A 23,966-nucleotide genomic window follows, 5' to 3' on the forward strand; every position below is an offset into this window, starting at 1 on the left:
GCAACCTGGGATGCAAACCATCTGGACCAGGTGACTTTTACACTCCATAAACCTTTCCAATACTGCCTCATCACTTTTCACTCTGTCCATTACCTCCAATCTTTCGCTTCTACCGTTATTTTGTCAGCACTCCCTTTCCATTAACCTCCTCCTGTGCCTCAGATATCGAAGATTCCCCAATTCTACTATCTTGAGCATCCCTGATTCTAATCTCTCGACTATTGCCTTTTGAGTCTGCAATTCCCTCACTAACCCTGTCCATCTCTCTGCCATTTTAAGCGTTCCTCATTCACCAAGATGTTGGGCATTTGCCCTATTCTCCCTATGAGATTCAGTTTAAATTTTGTTTGATAACTTTCCTGTGAAATGTTATGGATCATTTTGGTCCATTTAAAGATGTCATATTTATGCAAGTTGTTGTATAGTTAAAAACTGTAACTAAGAGTTCTAATGAATAAATCTGATAATGTACCAAATCTGGAATGTTCCAACACTGGAAATATTAAGGAGTTATGTGATTCAGATGCTTGAAACAGTAAACATTTTTGATAGGGTTGGTGCAGATAGAAATGTTTCTTTAAAATGTTTTTTTTAATGGAATGACAGTTCAGACGTGATCTAATGGGATGGTGGAGTAAGCTTGAGGGTCTGAATGGCCATTTGCTGTTTCTTTTGGCAAACTTGTCAGTTTTCTGTCTTTTCACAGCATGACCTCTCAGCGTCCTCCATCTGAATGTGATCCCCCAGAAGCTCCTACGACAGGACCAGTGGACGTTTGAGAGTGACCTGGAAACTAGTGTTGTCATTTGTAACATCTGTATCTTCATTATTTAGGAATCGCAGGCAGCCCAGCTGCAGATCCTAATGGAATTTCTTCAGGAAGCTAAAAGGAATAAGAAGGAGGTTGGTTTGATGTGTATTTTATGTTTATTTCCGGTGAACCTGTGTGTTTGAAGCCTAGGTTGAGAAAGTCTAACTGGTTGCTGCTCTCAAATGTCAGCATGGCTCAGTGGCTCACACTTTCTGTCCTCAGAATGATGAGGCTGATGGTTCAGGTCCCATTATAGAAACTTGAACACAAAATCTTGGCTGGCACTCCCAGCAACAGAGAGATGAAATTAAGGCCTTATCTGACCCCTCAGGTGGGTTCCTACAGCCACCAATAAAAAAACAGCAGCAACTAAAGTTTGCTGCTCAAAGCAATTTTAAAATCATCTCAATTCACAGTGCTGATTGTGGGATCCTGTTGTGCCCAATTTGGCCATTTCCTACATTTCAACAGTGACTACATTTCAAAAATACTTGATTGGCTGCAAAATGCTTTCAGACATCATAGGGTGATGAAAAGCATTGTGTAGTGTCTAGTTTTTTGTGTTTGTCCATATTGTAAGAAAGCAGGGGTTGATTCCGCCCCCCCCCCCCCCCCCCCCCCCCCGCCCCCGCCCCCCTTGAGGACTGACACTGAAACGCCCAAAGAGGAAGACTCGCCCTATAATTTGTGAAAAGTGTGACCTACTCATCGGCAACTTCCAGTGGTTAAATACAAAATCAATCTCTGACACTCGTTCTAAAATCAAGACGTAACAATTTATTAATCTAACTGACAGTGAATAAATGAACTAGACTATTAACAAACTGAATAAATTCCTTCTGACTATTAACTTCCTGAATAAAACAAGATTCTAATGGAATGCTGTTCAGATACAATTCCCATTCAATAACAAAATAGAATTTAGTCATTCTCAAAATTACAACCAGATTTGGTGTCTACCAGAATATTTTGGGCCTTCTCTGTTGATTCATCTGTCTGGAACTTCTTTCTTCTTTGGCACCTTCGCTATCTAGTTGGCGCTTTCTCTAAGACATAGCTGAAGCTTTGAAAGCCAGCGATTTTCACTTTCTGGAGCTGAGCTAGGAGCTGTTAACTCTGGCAGGTGGCAGTTGCTTTCCCCTTTTGTCCCACTGCCCCCTTCTTTTACGCCCGTGATGACATATCAATATTTACTACAATAGGATTGGTTCTAGGTCATCAAAACCATCAGATTTAAATGTAATAGGTTGTCGGTATTCAAGTGCCTGATTCAAATTGATTGGCTCAATTCAAAAGCCTGTTGTCTGGTAAAAACTGCTGCTTGGCCTTTGAATACTAATGTTTCAGTTTGGGGCTCTCTATGCACTTGCATTTTTTTAACTCTCTAGGCACAGAAAAAGAAACACCTTTTAAAGGGACCATGCAATGATCCCCCCCCCCCGCCCCGAGCATTTTACAATTTTTTACATTTTACAAACACCAAGTTCTAACTTCCTTTCTTCCGGTTTGCAATTATTCCAGCCAACTTCACAACAATATTATGTGGGTTGATAGAATCTTTTTCCCCAGAGGTGAAATGTCGAATACTAAGGGGCATGCTCGGGGAAGACTTCAAAGGAGATGTGAGGGGCAAATCTTTTTACAAAGACTGAGCTAGGAGTCTGGAATGCGTTGTCTGGTGTGGTGGTGCAGGCAGATATGATAGGGATGTTTAAGGGGCATTTAGATAAGTGAATGAATATGCAAGGAGTAGAGGGATATGGAGCAAGGGCAGGCAGAAGGGATTAGTTTAATTTGGCGTCATGTTTGGAACAATATTGTAGGCTGAAGGGTCTGTTCCTATGCTGTACTATTCTATGTTCTAGTACCAGAGAGGGGAGGTCTATATCGGGAGCAGGGCTGTACTAAACAGAATTGTTAAAGGGAATTAATATCCACTGAAGTTATTGCCCAGGTTAACTGCCTCTGACTTCTTTTCACAGCAATTGGACCAGTTACAGAAGGAGCTGAGTGTTCTTGAGGAGGACATTAAGCGAGTGGAGGTTTGTAAAATTGGTTTACTGGCAAGACCACATCTGGAGTACTGTGTACAGTTTTGGTCTCATTTAAAAAAAGATATAAATATGTTAGAAACAGTTGAAGGAAGATTCACTGGACTGATACCTGAGATGAGGGGTGTTTGAAGGAAAGGTTGGACAAGTTTTGGGCCTCTATTCATTGGAGTTAAGAATGAGAGATGATACTGAAACATAATCTTGAGGGGATTCGACAGGGTGGATGCTGAAATATGTTTCCCCTTGTGGGAGAGACTAGAACTAGATGACACAGTTTAAAAATAAGGGGTCTCCCATTTAAGACACAGATGAGAATAATTTTTTTTCTGAGGGTCGTGAATCTTTGGAACTCTCTTTCTCCACACAGTGGTGGAGGCAGAGTCATTGAATATTTTTAAGGTAGAAGTAGATTCTTGAATAACAAGGGAGTTAAATGTTATTTACAATGTGAAATGTGGAGTTGAGACCACAATCAAATCAGCCATAATCTTATTGAATGGCGGAGCATTCGCAAGGGGCCAGGTGACCTAATTGCTATGTTCATATGATTGTCTGATTTGTGAAGGAGTCTCCTGTATGACTCTATGACTGTGACATTCTTTGTTTGACCTTGTTGTTTTAAAATAGTCGTTGTTACGATCCAAGCCAGAAACTGCAAGGTGTTTTATAGAGTCATAGTCATAGAGGTTTACAGCATGGAAACAGGGCCTTCGGCCTAACTTGTCCATGCCGCCCTTTTTTTTTTATAAACCCCGAAGCTAATCAAGAAGGGCCAAAAGGCCTGTTTCTGAGCTGTAATTTTCTGTGGTTCTAATCCCAATTGCCCACATTTGGCCCATATCCCTCTATACCCATCGTACCCATGTAACTATCTAAATGCTTTTTAAAAGACAAAATTGTACCCGCCTCGACTACTACCTCTGGCAGCTTGTTCCAGACACTCACCACCCTGTGTGAAAAAATTGCCCCTCTGGACACTTTTGTATCTCTCCCCTTTCACAAACCTATGCCCTCTAGTTTTAGACTCCCCTACCTTTGGGAAAAGATGATGACTATCTATCTGATCTATGCCCCTCATTATTTTATAGACCTCTATAAGATCACCTCACAGCCTCCCACGCTCCAGAGAAAAAAGTCCCAGTCTATCCAACCTCTCTTTAGAACTCAGTCCATCAAGTCCTGGGAGCATCCTAGTGAATCTTTTCTGCCCTCTTTCTAGTTTGATAATATCCTTTCTATAATAGGGTGACCAGAATTGCACACTGTATTCCAAGTGTGGTCTTACCAATGTCTTGTACAACTTCAACAAGACATTCCAACTCTTGTATTCAATGTTTTGTGAAGTTAGGCGAGACCCTAAGTTTTATATTTGATTTTGGTGAGCATAAGATATGATTCAAGTGACCTACTAGGACCTTAAAGTTTCTTTAAGAACACACAATATAACAACAAGAATTAGTGCAACTTTTACCAATTACAAGACTTAAACATAACACAGTATATTTCTGTTGTTACAATTTAAAACAATATCCCATCAATGCCCCGCAGACATAGCACCCTTCTGCAGAATTAGTTAGCACAAACGCAAGTATGCTCATGTGATACTGGATTTCCAGCTTTGTAACACCTATGGACAGAAATGCAAACCAGCAGTTTACAGAGAAGGATATATCCTCAAATCAGTAAAACCTCAGAGGTAAACCCAGTCTCTGGCAGCATTGTGCATCTTCTACAAGATGCACTACAGGAACACACCAAGGCTCCTCAAACAAGCTTTCCAAACCAATGACCTCTACCACCTCGAAGTATAAGTGCAGATACTTCGGAACACCACCACCTGGAGATTCCCATCCAAGACCACCAAACTGTAGTGGTAATCTTGGAAATGGCATTAGATGAGAAATCAGAGATGCATGTGTTAAAGGAACATCTATGATTATGGGTGAGTTTAATCTTCTTATAGTTTGGGAGAGTCAAATAGAGGAGGAATTTCTGGAGCACGGATTTGTGAAGGGCAAGTCTTGCCTCACAAATTTGATAGAATTTTTTGAGGAGGTAACTAAGTGTGTAGATGAAGGTAGCGCAGTTGATGTCATATACATGGATTTTAGTAAGGCGTTTGATAAAGTCCCCCATAGTCGGCTTATGAAGAAAGTAAGGATGTGTGGGATAGAGGGAAGTTTGGCCGATTGGATAGGTAACTGGCTATCTAACAGAAGACAGAGGGTGGTGGTGGATGGAAAATTTTCGGACTGGAAACCGGTTACCAGCGGAGTGCCACAGGGATCAGTGCTTGGTCCTCTGCTATTTGTCATTTTTATAAATGACTTGGAGGAGGGGGCTGAAGGGTGGATCAGTAAATTTGCTGATGACACCAAGATTGGTGGAGTAGTGGATGAGGTGGAGGGCTGTTGTAGGCTGCAAAGAGATATAGATAGGATGCAGAGCTGGGCTGAAAAATGGCAAATGGGGTTTAACCCTGACAAATGCGAGGTGATTCATTTTGGTAGGACAAATTTAAATGTGGATTACAGGGTCAAAGGTAGGGTTCTGAAGAATGTGGAGGAACAGAGAGATCTTGGGGTTCATATCCATAGATCTCTGAAGGTTGCCACTCAAGTGGATAGAGCTGTGAAGAAGGCCTATAGTGTGTTGGCGTTTGAAGGATAGGTCTTATGAGGAAAGGTTGAGGGAACTTGGGCTTTTCTCTTTGGAGCGGAGGAGGTTGAGAGGAGACTTGATAGAGGTTTATAAGATGATGAGGGGGATAGATAGAGTGAACGTTCAAAGACTATTTCCTCGGGTGAATGGAGCGGTAACTAGGGGGCATAACTATAGGGTTCATGGTGGGAGAAAAAGGAAGGATATCAGAGGTAGGTTTTTTACTCAGAGTGGTTGGGGCGTGGAATGGACTGCCTGCAGGGATAGTGGAGTCAGAAACTTTAGGAACATTTAAGAAGCTATTGGATAGGCACATGGAGTACTTCGGGATGATAGGGAGGAAATAGCTTGATCTGGGTTTCAGACAAAGCTCGGCACAACATCGTGGGCCGAAGGACCTGTTCTGTGCTGTACTGTTATAAAAAAAAATACAGAATGGTTTTCTGGACCAATACGTTGCGGAATCAACAAGGAATCAGGTCATCTTGGACTGGGTATTGTGCAATGAGAAAGGAGTAATTGGTAATCTAGTTGTGAGAGAACCCTTAAGGATGAGTGACCATAATATGATTGAATTGTTTGTCAAGATGGATAATGACATTGCTGATTCTGAGACCAGGATCCTGAATCTCAATAACGAGAACTATGATGGTATGAGACTTGAATTGGCTATGATGGACTGGGAAACATGACTGAAAGGAAGGACAGTGGACAGGCATAGCAGGTGCTTAAGGAACAAATAGGTGAACTCAAAAAGTTGTTTGTTCTTGTTTGGCGCAAGATTGATAAGGGAACTGTGACCAAACCATGGTTTGCAAGGGAAATTGGAGATAGTATTAGATTCAAAGAAGAAACGTACAAATTGGCAAGATAAAACAATAGATCTGAGGATTAGCAACAATTTAAAAATCAGCCAAGGACGACCAAGGGATTGATTAACCAAGTTGACCAAGAGGTGGCACAGTGGTACAGTGGTTAGCACTGGTGCCTCACAGCGCCAGGGACACAGGTTCAATTCCGGCCTCGGGTCACTGTCAGTGTGGAGTTTGCACATTCACCCCGTGTCTGCATGGGTTTCTCCCGGGTGTTCCGGTTTCCTCCCCCATTGCAGAGATGTGCAGGTTAGGTGGATTGGCCATGCTAAATTGCCCCTTAGTGTCAGAGGGACTAAATAGGGTAAGTGCTTGGGGTTCTGGGGATAGGGCCTGGGTGGGATTATGGTCGGTGCAGACTCGATGGGCCAAATGGCCTCCTTCTGCACTCTAGTATTCTGTGATTAACAAGGGGAAAATAGAGTTTGAAAGTAAGTGAGTGGGGAACATCAAACTAAGTACATTTTTAAATGTACAGAGAGTAAGATTGACAAAAACAAATGTAGGCCCCTTTACAGTCAGAAACAGGAGAATTCATGATGGAACAAAAATGGCAGAGGAACTAAATTTGTATTCTGCTTCTGTCTTTTCAAAGGAAGCCATGAATAATCTATTAGAAATTGTGAGAGAAACATGTTTTAGTGAAGAGCTAAAGGAAATCAGTTAGTAGAGAAATGGTTTTGGGCAAATTTATATTTGATTTGATTTATTGTTGTCCTATATATTCATATACAGTGAAAGTATTGTTTGTTGTGCGCGATACAGCCAAACCATACCGTTCATGAGAAGGAAAGGAGAGAGTGCAGAATGTAATGTTACAGTCGTAGGTAGGGTGTAGAGAAAGATCAACTTAGTGCTACCAGAAGGTGGACCTCCAGAAGACACCCTCTGTCTTCGTGTGAAGGCAAGCGTCCAGATGAGGGCAGCAGAGCGGCGACGCTGATTGGTTGTTTCAAGTAAGATTTGCAAAGGCGCAGCCATTGCTATCAGAAGGTGGTTTGTGGAGGAGCTGTTATAAAGGGACAGTTAAACCCCAAACACTATTTCAGTATTTCACCTCCTACCACCACCTCTAACCAAAAAATGTCACTGGGAGGATCACAAGCGGGGGAAAGGTGAGTTGAGATTATTTTATCCTTTTACCTGTATAAGGGCAATATGGCAGTGAGGGCAGTGTTATGCTTCTTCAGCCAGATATGGGAAATTAAGGAGCAATCTAGTCTCCCTGCCAACTTCTGCAGGAAGTGTGTCCAGCTGAAGCTCCTCACATATCGCATTGTTCGGTTAGAGCAGCAGATGGACACACTGCAGAGCATACGGGGGCATAGAGTGTGATAGACGTTAGTTGCAGGGAGATTGTCACACCATAGGTTCAGACAGGTAGATGGGTGACCGCCAAGAGAGGCAGGCAGGTAGTACAGGAGTTTCCTGTGGCTATTCCCCTTTCAAACAGGTATACCATTTTGGATACTGTTGAGGGGGATAGCCTGTCAGGGCAAGATACCAGCAGCAGCCAAGCCTGCGGCACCACACCTGGTTCTGCTGTAGAGCAGGGTCGGGCAAAGAGTAAGCGAGCAGTAGTAATAGGGGACTCGCTAGTTAGAGGCACAGCCAGGTGTTTCTGTGACTGCAATTGAGACTCCAGGATGGTGTGTTGCCTCAAAAGACAAAGAGCAAAGAAAATTACAGCACAGGAGCAGGGCTTTCGGCCCTCCAAGCCTGCACCGACCATGCTGCCCGACTTAACTAAAACCCCCTACCCTTTCGGGGACCATATCCCTCTATTCCCATCCTATTCGGTGGTGACGTTCACGAGGGGTCATAGGTTCAAGGTGAAGGGGGGGAGGTTTAACACAGATCAGAAGGACATATTTTACACACAGGGTGGTGGGGGCCTGGAACGCGCTGTCAGGCAAGGTGGTGGAGGCGGACACACTGGGAACGTTTAAGACTTATCTAGACAGCCATATGAACAGAGTGGGAACGGAGGGATACAAAAGAATGGTCTAGTTTGGACCAGGGAGCGGCACGGGCTTGGAGGGCCGAAAGGCCTGTTCCTGTGCTGTATTGTTCTTTGTTCTTTGTATTCATGTACTTGTCAAGACGCCCCTTAAAAGTCACTACCGTATCCGCTTCCACTACCTCCCCTGGCAACGAGTTCCAGGCACCCACTACTCTCGGTGTAAAAAATCTGCCTCCTTGGTGCCAGGGTCAAGGACGTCTCTGAGCGGTTGCAGGACATTCTTAAGGGGGAGGGTGAGCAGCCAGCAGTCGTACATATTGGTACCAAATGACATAGTTAGGAAAAGGGATGAGGTCCTGAAGTATGAATATAGAGAGTTAGGCAGAAGGCTTAAGTGCAGGACCTCTAAGTTAGTAATTTCTGGACTACTACCAGTGCCATGTGCTTGCGAGAGAAGGAATAGGAAGATCAGGCAGATGAATGCGTGGCTTGAGAGCTTCTACAGGGAGCAGGGATTTAGGTTTTTGGATAATTGGGATCCCTTCTGGGGAAGGGCTGACCTGTTCAAGAGGGACGGGGTACACCTGAACTGGAGGGGGACTAATATCCTGGAGGGGAGATTTTCTAGAGCCACTTGGGAAGGTTTAAACTAGTTTGGCAGGGAGTGGGACCCAAAGCAGTAGGGAGACAGAAGAGAAGGTTGAGGACGGCACAGAAGTTAGAGAGCACATTAAATAGTAAAGGCAGTGTCAGGAATCCTAGTACCAGACAGATCAGGCAAAAGCAAGACAGAGAGCAAGGGAAGTCCAGATAAAATTGCATTTATTTCAATGCAAGAGGCCTGACGGGCAGGGAGATGAACTCGGCATGGGTGGCGACATGGGACTGTGGGATATTATCGCAATTACTGAAACATGGCTAAGGGAGGGACCGGACTGGCAGCTCAATGTCGCAGGGTACAGATGCTCTGGGAAGGATAGAACAGGAGGTAAGAGAGGAGGTGGAGTTGTACTTTTGATGAAGGAAAACATTACAGCAGTACTGAGAGGGGATGTATCCGAGGGTCGCCCACTGAGTCTATTTGGGTTGAACTGAGAAATAAGAAGGGGGAAATCACTTTGATAGGGTTGGACTATATGCCCCCAAGCAGTCGGCTGGAAATTGAGCAAATATGTAAGATTACAGATAGCTTCAAGAAAAATAGGGTGGTAATTGTAGGGGATTTTAACTTTCCCAATATTGACTGGGACAGCCATAGTATTAGGGGCTTGGATAGAGAGAAATTTGTTGAGTGTATTCGGGAGGAATTTCTCATTCAGTATGTGGATGGCCCGACTAGAGGGGGGCAAAACTTGATCTCCTCTTGAGAAATAAGGAAGGGCAGGTGACAGAAGTGTTAGTGAGGGATCACTTTGGGACCAGTGACCATAATTCTATGAGTTTTAAGATAGTTGTGAAGAATGGTAGGTCTGCCCAAAAGTTACAATTCTAAATTGGGGCAAGGCCAATTTTGATGCTATCAGGCAGGAACTTTCAACAGTTAATTGGGGGAGTCTGTGGGAAGGCAAAGGGACGTCTGTTAAGTGGGAGGCTTTCAAAAGTGTGTTAACCAGGGTTTAGGATAAGCACATTCCTCTTAGAGTGAAGGGCAAGACTGGTAAAAGTAGGGAACCCCTGGATGACTCGGGGTGTTGAGGCCCTGGTCAAGAAGGAGGAGGAGGGAGGCACATGATGTGCAGAGGCAGCTGGGATCAAGTGGATCCCCTGAAGAGTATAGGGGGTGTAGGAGGAGAGTTAAGAGAGAAGTCAGGAGGACAAAAAGGGGACATGAGATTGTTTTGGCAGATAAGGCAAAGGAGAATCCAAAGAGTTTCTACAAATACATAAAGGGCAAAAGAGTAACTAGGGAAAAAGTAGGACCTCTTGAGGATCAACAAGGTCATCTATGTGCGTATCCACAAGAGATGGGTGAGATCCTAAATGAATATTTCTCATCAGTATTTACTGTTGAGAAAAACATGGATGTTTGGGAACTTGGGGGAATAAATAGTGATGTCTTGAGGAGTGTACATCGAACAGAGAAGAAGGTGCTGGAAGTCTTAAAGCGCATCAAGGTAGATAAATCCCCGGGCCCTGATGAAATGTATCCCAGAACACTGTGGGAGGCTAGGGAGGAAATTGCGGGTCCCCGAGCAGAGATATTTGAATTATCGATAGTTACAGGTGAGGTGCCTGAAGAATGGAGGGTGGCAAATGTTATGCCTTTGTTTAAAAAGGGCTGCAGGGAAGCCTGGGAACGACAGGGCGGTGAGCCTCACATTTGTGGTGGGTAAGTTGTTAGAAGGTATTTTGAGAGACCAGATCTACAAGCATTTAGAGACGCAAGGACTGATTAGGACAGTCAACAGGGTTGTGTCACTCAAATATGATTGAGTTTTTTGAAGGGGTAATCAAGAAGGTAGATGAGGGCAGTGCAGTTGATGTTGTCCACATGGACTAAAATTGGCTTGTGAGGGTGGTTGGAGAGGGTTGTTTTTCAAACTGGAGGCCTTTGGCCAGTGGTGTGCCTCAGGGATCGGTGCTGGGCTCACTTAATTGTCATTTATATTAATGATTTGGATGAGGATATAGAACATAGAACATAACAGCGCAGTACAGGCCCTTCGGCCCTCGATCTTGTGCCGACCAGTGAAACCAATCTAAAGCCCCTCTAATCTACACTATTCCAATATCATCCATATGTTTATCCAGTAACCATTTGAATGCTCTTAATGTTGACGAGTCCACTACTGCTGCAGGCAGGGCATTCCACGCCCTTACTACTCTGAGTAAAGAACCTACTTCTAACACCTGTCCTATATCTCTCACCCCTCGTGTCAGCCATCACCATCCGAGGAAAAAGGCTCTCACTATCCACCCGATCTAATCCTCTGATCATCTTGTATGCCTCTATTAAGTCGCCTCTATTAAGTCACCTCTTAACCTTCTCTCTAACGCAAACAACCTCAAGTCCCTCAGCCTTTCCTCATACGATCTTCCCACCATACCAGGCAACATCCTGGTAAATCTCCTCTGCACCCTTTCCAACACTTCCACATCTTTCCTATAATGTGGCGACCAGAACTGTACGCAATACTCCAAGTGCGGCTGCACCAGAGTTTTGTACAGTTGCAGCATGACCTCCTGGCTCCGAAACTCAATCCCTCTACCAATAAAACCCTATCAACCTGGGTGCCAACTTTCAGGGATCTATGCACATGGACACCCAGATCCCTCTGTTCATCCACACTACCAAGTATCTTACCATTAGCCCAGTACTCTGTATTCCTGTTACTCATTCCAAAGTGAATCACCTCACACTTTTCCACATTAAACTCCATTTGCCACGTCTCAGCCCAGCTCTGCAGCTTATCTATGTCCCTCTGTAACCTGCCACTTCCCTCCGCACTGTTTACAACTCCACTGACTTTAGTGTCATCCGCAAATTTACTAATCCATCCTTCTACGCCTTCATCCAGGCCATTTATAAAAATGACACACAGCAGTGGCCCCAAAACAGATCCTTGCGGTACACCACTAGTAACTGAACTCCAGGATGAATATTTCCCATCAACCACCACCCTCTGTTTTCTTACAGCTAGCCAATTCCTGATCCAAACCACTAAATCACCCTCAATTCCATGTGTCTGTATTTTCTGCAATAGCTTACCATGAGGAACCTTATCAAACGCTTTACTGAAATCCATATACACCACATCAACCGCTTTACCCTCATCCACCTCTTTGGTCACCTTCTCAAAGAACTCAATAAGGTTTGTGAGGCACGACCTACCCTTCACAAAACCGTGCTGTCTATCCCTAATCAAATTATTGCTTTCCAGATGATTATAAATCCTATCTCTTATAATCCTTTCCAATACTTTGCCCACAACAGAAGTAAGGCTCACTGGTCTATAATTACCAGGGTTGTCTCTACTCCCCTTCTTGAACAAGGGGACAACATTTGCTATCCTCCAGTCTCCTGGCACTGTTCCTGTAGACAATGACGACACAAAGATCAAAGCCAAAGGCTCTGCAGTCTCCCCTCTCGCCTCCCAGAGAATCCGGCCCAGGGGACTTATCTATTTTTACCCTTTCCAGAAATGCTAACACCTCCTCCTTATGAACCTCAATCCCGTCCAGTCCAACAGCCTGCGTCTCAGTACTCCTCTCGACAACACTGTCCCTCTCCTGTGTGAATACCGATGAAAAATATTCATTTAGTGCCTCTCCTATCTCTTCAGAATCCACGCACAACTTCCCACGACTGTCCTTGACTGGCACTAATCTTACCCGAGTCATTCTTTTATTCCTGACATACCTATAGAAAGCTTTAGGGTTTTCCTTGATCCTACCTGCCAAAGACTTCTCATATCCCCTCCTGGCTCTTAACTCTTTCTTTAGGTCCTTCCTGGCTAACTTGTAACTCTCAAGCGCCTGAACTGAGCCTTCACATTTCATCTTAACATAAGTCTCCTCCTTCCTCTTCACAAGAGATTCAACCTCTTCAGTAAACCACGGTTCCCTCACACGACTGTTTCCTCCCTGCCTGACAGGTACATATTTATCAAGGACGCGTAGTAGCTGTTCCTTGAACAAGCTCCACATTACAATTGTGCCCATCCCCTGCAGTTTCCTTCCCCAAGCTATGCCACCTAAATCTCGCCTAATTGCATCATAATTTCCTTTCCTTCAGCTATAACTCTTGCCCTTCGGTATATACCTATCCCTTTCCATTGCTAAGGTACACGTAATCGAATTGTGGTCACTATCACCAAAGTGCCCACCTACCTCCAAATCTAACATAGAGGAGGCATGGTTAGTAAGTTTGCTGATGACACCAAGGTTGGTGGCATTAGTGGACAGTGAAGAAGGTCATGTCGGATTGCAATGGGATCTTGATCAATTGGACCAGTGGGCTGACAAATGGCAGATGGAGTTTAATTTAGATAAATGCGAGGTGATGCATTTTCGTAGGTCAAACCAGGGCAGGACTTATTCAGTTAATGGTAGGGCGTTGGGGAGAGTTTTAGAACAAAGAGATCTAGGGCGGCACGGTAGCACAGTGGTTAGCACTGCTGCTTCACAGCTCCAGGGTCCCGGGTTCGATTCCCGGCTCGGGTCACTGTCTGCGTGGAGTTTGCACATTCTCCTCGTGTTTGCGTGGGTTTCCTCCGGGTGCTCCGGTTTCCTCCCACAGTCCAAAGATGTGCGGGTTAGGTTGATTGGCCAGGTTAAAAATTGCCCCTTAGAGTCCTGAGATGCGTAGATTAGCGGGTAGATATGTGGGGGTAGGACCTGGGTGGGATTGTGGTCGGTGCAGACTCGATGGGCCGAATGGCCTCCTTCTGCACTGTAGGGTTTCTCTGATTTTCTATGATGATCTAGGGGTACAGATTCATAGCTTCTTGAAAGTGGAGTCACAGGTGGACAGAGTGGTGAAGAAGGCATTCGGCATGCTTGGTTTCATTGGTCAGAACACTGAATACAGGAGTTGGGACATCTTGTTGAAGTTGTACAAGACATTGGTAAGGCCACACTTGGAATACTGTGAACAGTTCTAGTCACCCTATTATAGAAAGGATATTATTAAACTAGAAAGAGTGCAGAAGAGATTTACTAGCTTGCTCCCGTGACTTGATGGTTTGAGTTATAAGGAGAAACTGGAAAGACTGGGACTTTTTCTCTGAAGTGTAGAAGGCTGAGGGGTGATCTTATCGTGGTCTATAAAATAATGACGGGCATAGATTAGGTAAATAGTTAATATCTTTTCCCAAAAGTAGGGGAGTTTAAAACTAGAGGGCATAGGTTTAAGGTGAGAGGGAAGAGATACCAAAGGGTCCAGAAGGTATATGGTATATGGGCCAAACACGAGCAATTGGGACTAGCTTCGGGGTTAAAAAAGGGGGCGGCGTGGACAAGTTGGGCCGAAGGGCCTGTTTCCATGCTGTAAACCTCCATAACTCTTATTAATGCAAGATAGGTCCATTCAAAAGTCTGATGGCAGCAGGGTAGAAGCTGGTTTTGAGTTGGTTGGTATGTGGCCCCAGACTTTTGTGTCTTTTTTTCCGACAGTAGAAGGTGGAAGGGATTATGCCCGGGGTGCGTGAGGTCCTTGATTATGCTGGCTGCTTTCTGAGGCAGCAGGAAGTGTAGACAGAGTCAATGGACGTGAGATTGGTTTGCATGATGGACTGGGCTTCGGTCATGGCTCTTTGGAGCTTCTTGTGTTCTTGGTCAGAGCAGGAGCCATACCAAGCATCCCATACATCCAGAAAGGGTGCTTTTTTAGTGATGGGATTGAAAGTGGATTTTTAACGGGGAAATCATGCCTGATAGAACATAGAAAGACTACAGCAGAAACAGACCCTTCGGCCCACAAGTTGTGCCGAACACATCCCTACCTTCTAGACCTACCTATAACCCTCCATTCTATTAAGCTCCATGTACTCATCCAGGAGTCTCTTAAAAGACCCTATTGAGTTTGCCTCCACCACCACTGATGGCAGCCGATTCCACTCGCCCACCACCCTCTGTGTGAAAAACTTACCCCTAACATCTCCCCTGTACCTACCCCCCAGCACCTTAAACCTGTGTCCTCTCGTAGCAGACATTTCCACCCTGGGAAAAAGCCTCCGAGAGTCCACCCGATCTATGCCTCTCAACATCTTATACACCTCTATTAGGTCTCCTCTCATCCTTTGTCTCTCCAAGGAGAAAAGACCGAGCTCCCTCAGCCTATCCTCATAAGGCATGCCACTCAATCCAGGCAACATCCTTGTAAATCTCCTCTGCACCCTTTCAATCTTTTCCACATCCTTCCTATAGTGAGGCAACCAGAACTGAGCACAGTACTCCAAGTGGGGTCTGACGAGGGTCTTGTATAGCTGCATCATTATCCCCGGACTCCTCAACTCAATCCCTCGATTGATAAAGGCCAGCACACCATACGCCTTCTTAACCACCTCCTCCACCTGCGGGGCCGATTTCAGATTCCTATGGACCCGGACCCCAAGGTCCTTCTGATCCTCTACAGTACTAAGTGTCCATTCCTTTATATTGTACTCCTTCATCCCATTTGACCTGCCAAAATGGACCACGACGCATGAAGTCCATCTGCCACTTGTCCGTTCAGTCTTGCATCCTATCTATGTCCCTCTGTAACTTCTGACATCCCTCCAGACTATCCACAACCACACCAACCTTCGTGTCGTCGGCAAACTTACCAACCCATCCCTCCGCTTCCTCATCCAGGTCATTTATGAAAATGACAAACAGCAAGGGTCCCAGAACAGATCCCTGGGGCACACCACTGGTGACCGACCTCCATTTAGAAAAAGACCCATCTATGCCCACTCTCTGCCTCCTTTGGGCAAGCCAGTTCTGGATCCACAGGGCAGCAGCCCCTTGGATCCCATGCCCTCTCACTTTTTCTAGAAGCCTTGCAGGGGGGACCTTATCGAACGCCTTGCTAAAATCCATATAAACCACATCTACCGCTTTCCCTTCGTCAAAGTGTTTGAATCTATTGGAATTTTTAAAAGATGTAACTAGTAGAGTTGACGGAGGAGAACCAGTGGATGTGGTTTATTTGGACTTTGAGAAGGCTTTCATCAAGGTCTCACATTGATGACTATTTAATGTTAAATTGCATGGGATTGTGGGTAGTGTCTTGAGATGGACAGAAAGCTAGTTCGCAGATAGGAATCAAAGAGTTGGAATAAATGGGTCTTTTTCCAATTTATAGGCAGTGACTACTGGGGTACCGGACCCCAACTATTCACATTGTATAAGAGTGTTTTAGAAGCGGGAACTAAATGTATTTTCTCCAAGTTTGCAGATGATACAAAGTTGGGTGGGAGGGTGAGCTGTGAAGCGGATGCAGAGATTCTTCGGCATGATTTGGACAGGTTGAGTGAGTGGGCATATGCATGGCAGATAGAGTACAATATGGATAAATATGAGGTTATCCACTTCGGTAGCAATAACAGGAAGGCAGATTATTGTTTGCTTGGGTGTAATTTGAGCAAGGTAGATATTCAGTGAGACCTTAAAAGGAAAGAAGAGTGGACCTTGTTGAACATTGCAGTTAATGGAGATTTGTTACTGAGTAAATAGTTGGAGCTGTGGACTAATGAGTCCTGATGGACTTCATCCTCGGGTGTTAAAAGAAGTGTCGAGTGAGATAGTTGATTCATTGGTTTTAATTTTCCAAAACTCCCTAGATTTGGAGAAGGTTCCATTCGATGGGAAGATAGAAAGTGGGAAACTAGTTTGCTTCACATCTGTCATAGGGAAAATGTGAGAAGCAATTATTAAATAGGTTAATACCAGAACGATATGGAGGCGTTGGAGAGGGTACAGAAAAGATTTACCAGGATGTTGCATGGTATGGAGGGCTTTAGCTATGAGAAGAGATTGGAGAAACTTGGTTTGTTCTCACTGGAACGATGGAGGTTGAGGGGTGACCCGATAAAAATTTACAAGATTATGAGGGGCAAGGACAGAGTGGATATTCAGAAGCTTTTTCCCAGGGTGGAAGAGTCAATTACTTGGGGGCATAGATTTGAGGGGTGAGGTTTAAAGAAGATGTACGAGGCAAGTTTCTTTTTACCCAGAGAGTGGTAGGTGCCTGGAACTCGCTGCCGGGGGCGGTAGTGGAAGCAGATACAATAGTGACTTTTAAGAGGCGTCTTGACAAATACATGAATAGGTTGGGAGTGGATGCATGTGGTCCCTGGAAGGATAGGGGGTTTTAGTTCAGTCAGCATGATCGGTGCAGGCTTGTTCCTGTGCTGTAATTTTTTTTGTTTATAGAACATAGATAGAACATAGAAAAGCTACAGCACAAACAGGCCCTTCGGCCCACAAGTTGCGCCGAACAATTTCCTTCTCTTCTAGGCTCATCTATAACCCTCTATCTTACTAACCTCCATGAACCTATCCAAAAGTCTCTTAAAAGACTCAATCGAATCCGCTTCCACCACCACTACCAGCAGTCAATTCCACGCACCCACCACCGTCTGAGTGAAAAACTTACCCCATACATCTCCTCTATACCTACTCCCCAGCACCCTAAACCTGTGGCCTCTCGTGACAACCATTTCAGCCCTGGGTAAAAGCCTCTGAGAATCCACTCTATCAATACTTCTCAACATCTTATAAACCTCTATCAGGTCACCTCTCATCCTTCGCCTGTCCAAGGAGAATAGACCTAGCTCTCTCAACCTATCCTCATAAGGCATACCACTTAATCCCGGCAACATCCTCGTAAATCTCCTCTGCACCCGTTCTATGGCTTCCACGTCCTTTCTGTAATGAGGCGACCAGAACTGGGCACAGTACTCCAGGTGGGGTCTGACCAGGGTCCTATACAGCTGCAGCATTATCTCCCGATTTCTAAACTCAATTCCTCTATTGATGAAGACCAGTATTCCATACGCCGCCTTAACCTCAGCCTCGACCTGTGACGCCGCTTTGAGCGTCTATGAACCCGGACCCCAAGATCCCTCTGTTCTTCCACGCTGCCAAGCGTCTTACCCTGAATATTATATTCTTCCATCCTATTCGACCTGCCAAAATGAACCACCACACACTTATCTGGGTTGAAGTCCATCTGCCACTTCTCCGCCCAGTCTTGCATCTTATCTATGTCTCGTTGCAACTGCTGACATCCCTCTACACTATCCATAACACCACCAACCTTTGTGTCATCAGCAAACTTGCCAAACCATCCTTCCGCTTCCTCATCCAGGTCATTTATAAAAATCACAAAGAGCAAGGGCCCCAGAACAGATCCCTGGGGCACCCCACTGGTGACCGACCTCCACTCTGAAAAAGACCCATCTACAACCACTCTTTGCCTTCTGTGGGCAACCAGTTCTGAATCCACAAAGCAACGTCCCCTTGTATCCCATGCCCCTTCACTTTCTCCATAAGTCTTGCATGGGGCACCTTATCAAACGCCTTACTGAAATCCAAATAAACCACATCTACCGCTCTTCCCCCATCTAAATGTCTAGTCACATCTTCAAACAACTCAATCAGACTCGTAAGGCATGATCTGCCTCGGACAAAGCCGTGCTGGCTACTTCTGATCATACTATTCCTTTCCAAATGTTCATAAATCCTGCCTCTCAGGATCTTCTCCATCAACTTACCAACCACTGAGGTTAGACTCACCGGTCTATAATTTCCTGGGCTATCTCTTCTCCCTTTATTGAATAACGGAACCACATCCGCCATCCTCCAATCTTCCGGAACCCCTCCCATCTCCATTGACGACGCGAAGATCATCGCCAGAGGATCAGCAATCTCTTCCCTCGCCTCCCACAGTAACCTGGGGTACATCCCATCCGGTCCCGGTGATTTATCTAACTTGATGCTTTTCAACAGCTCCAACACATCATCTTTCCTAATGCCCACATGCTCAATCTTCTCAGTCCACTGCAAGTCTGCACTGCAACTACCAAGATTCTTTTCCACTGTGAATACTGAAGCAAAGTATTTATTGAGTACCTCTGCTATTTCAACCGGTTCGATACAGACTTTCCCACCGTCACATTTGATAGGTCCTACTCCTTCACATCTTATCCTCTTGCTCTTCACATACTTGTAGAATGCCTTGGGGTTTTCCTTTATCCTGTCTGCCAAGGCCTTCTCATGTCCCCTCCTGGCTCTTCTAATTTCCCCCTTTAGTTCCTTATGGATAAGTTCAAGGTCATCCAGCAGAATCAACATGGTTTTATGAAAGGGGAATCATGTTTAACCAACTTACTGGAGTTCTTTGGGGCGACACAGCAGCCCACTGGTTAACACTGCTGCCTCACAGAGCCAGGGGCCCACGTTTGATGCCTGGCTTAGGTCACTGCATGTGTGGAGCTTGCACATTCTTCCCGTGTCAGTGTGGGTTTCATCCGGGTGCTCCGATTTCCTCCCACAATCCAAAGATGTGCAGGTTAGGTGGATTGGCAATGCTAAATTCCCCCTAGTGTCAGGGGGACTGGCTAGGGTAAACGCATGGGATCACGTGGATAGGGCTTGGGTGGGATATGGTCAATGCAGACTTGATAGGCCGAATGGCTGCCGTCTGCACTGGAGGATTCTATGATTCTATTAAATAACGTGCTGTGGATAAAGGGGAACCAGTGAATGTACTGTATTCAGAATACCAGAAGGCATTTGATAAAGCATATTGTGGAATGTAAAAGCTCATTGCATTGCGGGGAATTGGGGAGGGGGGTTAACTTATTGGTATGGATAGAACATTGGCTAGCCAACAGGCATGATGTGGAGATGCCGATTTTGGACTGGGGTAAACACAGTAAGAAGTCTCACAACACCAGGTTAAAGTCCAACAGGTTTATTTGGTAGCAAAAGCTACAAGCTTTCAGGACGCTGCCCCTTCGCCAGGTAAGTGAGAGTTCTGTTCACAAACGGCATATAAAGACACAAACTCAATTTACAAAATAATGGTTGGAATGCGAGTCTTTACAGGTAATCAAGTCTTAAGAGTACAGACAATGTGAGTGGAGAGAGCGTTAAGCACAGGTTAAAGAGATGTGTATTGTCTCCAGACAGGATAGTTAGTGAGATTTTGCAAGCCCAGGCAAGTCGTGGGGGTTACAGATAGTGTGACATGAACCCAAGATCCCGGATGAGGCCGTCCTTGTGTGTGCGGTAAATGCCAACAGGCAGCAGAGAGAAGCCATCAAATAGCTTTTTTCAGTTTGGCAAGCTGTAATGAGTGGTGTGCTGCAAGATGATGGAATTGTTGCCAAATTTGCTCATGACACAAAGATAGAAAAGTTGTGAAATGACAAAGGCAGATATAGGCAGGTTAAGTGAGTGGGGAAAGATGTGGTAAATGGAGTATAATGTGGAGAAAATGCCAAAATGTTCATTTTGGGCAGAAGAATAAGAAATATAAAATCTAAATGGTTGAGAGATTTCGGAGCTCTGAGATGCAGAGGAGTCTGTGTCCTGGTGTTTTTGTGTGTGCGAGCGCGCGCATTGTGTGTGTGCGAGCGCGCGCATTGTGTGTGTGCGAGCGCGCGCTTTGTGTGTGTGCGAGCGCGCGCTTTGTGTGTGTGCGAGCGCGCGCTTTGTGTGTGTGCGAGCGCGCGCTTTGTGTGTGTGCGAGCGCGCGCTTTGTGTGTGTGCGAGCGCGCGCTTTGTGTGTGTGCGAGCGCGCGCTTTGTGTGTGTGCGAGCGCGCGCTTTGTGTGTGTGCGAGCGCGCGCTTTGTGTGTGTGCGAGCGCGCGCTTTGTGTGTGTGCGAGCGCGCGCTTTGTGTGTGTGCGAGCGCGCGCTTTGTGTGTGTGCGAGCGCGCGCTTTGTGTGTGTGCGAGCGCGCGCTTTGTGTGTGCGCGAGCGCGCGCTTTGTGTGTGCGCGAGCGCGCGCTTTGTGTGTGCGCGAGCGCGCGCTTTGTGTGTGCGCGAGCGCGCGCTTTGTGTGTGCGCGAGCGCGCGCTTTGTGTGTGCGCGCGAGCGCGCATGCGCTGTGTGCACACGATTACCTATAAAGACTTGCATTCCAACCATTATTTTGTAAATTGAGTTTGTGTCTTTATATGCCCTGTTTGTGAACAGAACTGCCACTTACCTGACAAAGGAGCAGCGCTCCGAAAGCGAGTGGATTTTGCTATCAAATAAACCTGTTGGACTTTAACCTGGTGTTGTGAGACATCTTAGTGTGTTTACCCCAGTCCAATGCCGGCATCTCCACATCATCACCGGGGAGGTGCCAGAGGACTGGAGAACAGTTAGTGCAGTCCCACTATTTAAGTCAGTTGGTCGGGACAAGCCAGAGAAATATAGACCAGTGAGTCTCACATCTGTGGTTGGGAAACTACTGGAGAAGATTCTGGAGGAAAGAATCTATCTCCATTTGGGGAGGCAAGGTTTGATCAGGGATAGTCAGCATGGTTTTGTCAGAGGGAGGTCATGCCTAACAAATTTGATTGAATTTTTTGAGCATGTAGCCAAGTGTGTAGATGAGGGTAGTGCAGTTGATGTAGTTTACATGGATTTCAGCAAAGCCTTTGACAAAGGGAGATGGGAGACTTATTAAGAAGGCAAATGCACATGGGGTACAGTTTGATATGATGAGGTGGATTGATAATTGGTTTATGGATAGGAGAGAGAGAACAAAGAACAATACAGCACAGGAACAGGCCTTTCGGCCCTCCAAGCCCGTGCCGCTCCCTGGTCCAAACTAGACCATTCTTTTGTATCCCTCCATTCCCACTCCATTCATATGGCTATCTAGATAAGTCTTAAACGTTCCCAGTGTGTCTGCCTCCACCACCTTGCCTGGAGCGCATTCCAGGCCCCCACCACCCTCTGTGTAAAATATGTCCTTCTGATATCTGTGTTAAACCTCCCTCCCTTCACCTTGAACCTATGACCCCTCGTGAACGTCACCACCGACCTGGGGAAAAGCTTCCCACCGTTCACCCTATCTATACCTTTCATAATTTTATACACCTCTATTAAGTCTCCCCTCATCCTCCATCTTTCCAGGGAGAACAACCCCAGTTTGCCCAATCTCTACTCATAACTAAGCCCCTCCATACCAGGCAACATCCTGGTAAACCTCCTCTGTACGCTCTCCAAAGCCTCCACGTCCTTCTGGTAGTGTGGCGACCAGAACTGGACGCAGTATTCCAAATGCGGCCGAACCAACGTTCTATACATCTGCAACATCAGACCCCAACTTTTATACTCAATGCCCCGTCCTATGAAGGCAAGTATGCCATATGCCTCCTTCACCACCTTCTCCACCTGTGACGTCACCTTCAAGGATCTGTGGACTTGCACACCCAAGTCCCTCTGCGTATCTATACCCTTTATGGTTCTGCCATTTATCGTATAGCTCCTCCCTACATTATTTCTACCAAAATGCATCACTTTGCATTTATCAGGATTGAACTCCATCTGCCATTTCTTTGCCCAAATTTCCAGCCTATCTATATCCTTCTGTAGCTTCTGACAATGCTCCTCACTATCTGCAAGTCCTGCCAATTTTGTGTCGTCCGCAAACTTACTGATCACCCCAGTTACACCTTCTTCCAGATCGTTTATATAAATCACAAACAGCAGAGGTCCCAATACAGAGCCCTGCGGAACACCACTAGTCACAGGCCTCCAGCCGGAAAAAGACCCTTCCACTACCACCCTCTGTCTTCTGTGACCAAGCCAGTTCTCCACCCATCTAGCCACCTCCCCCTTTATCCCATGAGATCCAACCTTTTTCACCAGCCTACCATGAGGGACTTTGTCAAACGCTTTACTAAAGTCCGTATAGACGACATCCACGTCCTTTCCCTCGTCAACCATTCTGGTCACTTATTCAGAAAACTCCACCAGGTTAGTGAGGCATGACCTCCCTCTCACAAAACCATGCTGACTATCGTTAATGAGTTTATTCCTTTCTAAATGCACATACATCCTATCTCTAAGAATCTTCTCCAACAACTTCCCCACCACGGACGTCAAGCTCACCAGCCTATAATTTCCCGAGTTATCCTTCCTACCCTTCTTAAATAACGGGACCACATTAGCTATCCTCCAATCCTCTGGGACCTCATCTGCGTCCAGTGACGAGACAAAGATTTGTGTCAGAGGCCCAGTGATTTCATCTCTCGTCTCCCTGAGCAGCCTTGGATAGATCCATCAGGCCCTGGGGATTTGTCAGTCTTTATATTCTGTAACAAACCTAACACTTCCTCCCTTGTAATGGAGATTTTCTCCAACGGTTCAACAGTCCCCTCCGAGACACTCCCAGTCAACACATTCCTCTCCTTTGTGAATACCGACGCAAAGTATTCATTTAGGATCTCCCCTACTTCTTTGGGCTCCAAGCATAATTCCCCACTTTTGTCCCTGAGAGGTCCGATTTTTTTCCCTGACAACCCTTTTGTTCCTCACGTATGAATAAAATGCCTTGGGATTCTCCTTAATCCTGTCTGCTACGGACATTTCGTGACCCCTTTTTGGTCTTCTAATTCCCCGTTTGAGTTCTTTCCTACTTTCTTTGTACTCCTCCAGAGCTCCCTCCGTTTTTAGCTGCCTGGACCTAACATACGCCTCTCTTTTCTTTTTGACCAATCCCTCAATTTCCCTGGTTATCCACGGTTCTCGAATCCTACCCTTCCTGTCCTTTTTTTTCCGGTACATGCCTGTCCTGCAGCCCTAACAACTGTTCCTTAAAAGACTCCCACATGCCAGATGTGGATTTACCCTCAAACAGCCTCTCCCAATCAACAGCTGCCAATTTCTGTCTAATCCCACTAAAGTTAGCCTTCCCCCAATCCAACACCTTACTCTTGGGACATCACTCATCCTTTTCCATCACTATCCTAAAGCTAACAGAATTGTGGTCACTATTTGCTCCATGTTCCCCTACCGAAACTTTGAAGACCTGACCGGGCTCATTCCCCAGTACGAGGTCCAGTATAGCCCCCTCTCTAGTCGAGCTATCTACATATTGTTCCAAAGAACCCTCCTGTCCGCATTTTACAAATTCCTCCCCATTCAGAGTCCCAGCACTCAGCGATTTCCAGT

The 23,966-nt window shown here is 45.6% G+C and overlaps 1 protein-coding gene across 2 annotated transcripts in view; it reads left to right on the forward strand.

Moving 5' to 3' along the window:
- The window catches only part of cop1 (COP1 E3 ubiquitin ligase), a 304,266-nt gene that overhangs the window by 71,105 nt on the left and 209,195 nt on the right, over positions 1–23,966 (forward strand). For both annotated transcript variants that reach the window (XM_078217921.1, XM_078217922.1), the window contains exons 5-6: positions 835–903; positions 2,794–2,853. In XM_078217921.1, coding sequence (XP_078074047.1) covers positions 835–903; positions 2,794–2,853 — 129 coding nt within the window. The remainder of the gene's footprint in view (positions 1–834; positions 904–2,793; positions 2,854–23,966) is intronic.

This window comes from Mustelus asterias, chromosome 8 (genome assembly GCF_964213995.1).
Source record: "Mustelus asterias chromosome 8, sMusAst1.hap1.1, whole genome shotgun sequence".
Classification (NCBI taxonomy): Eukaryota; Metazoa; Chordata; class Chondrichthyes; order Carcharhiniformes; family Triakidae; genus Mustelus; species Mustelus asterias.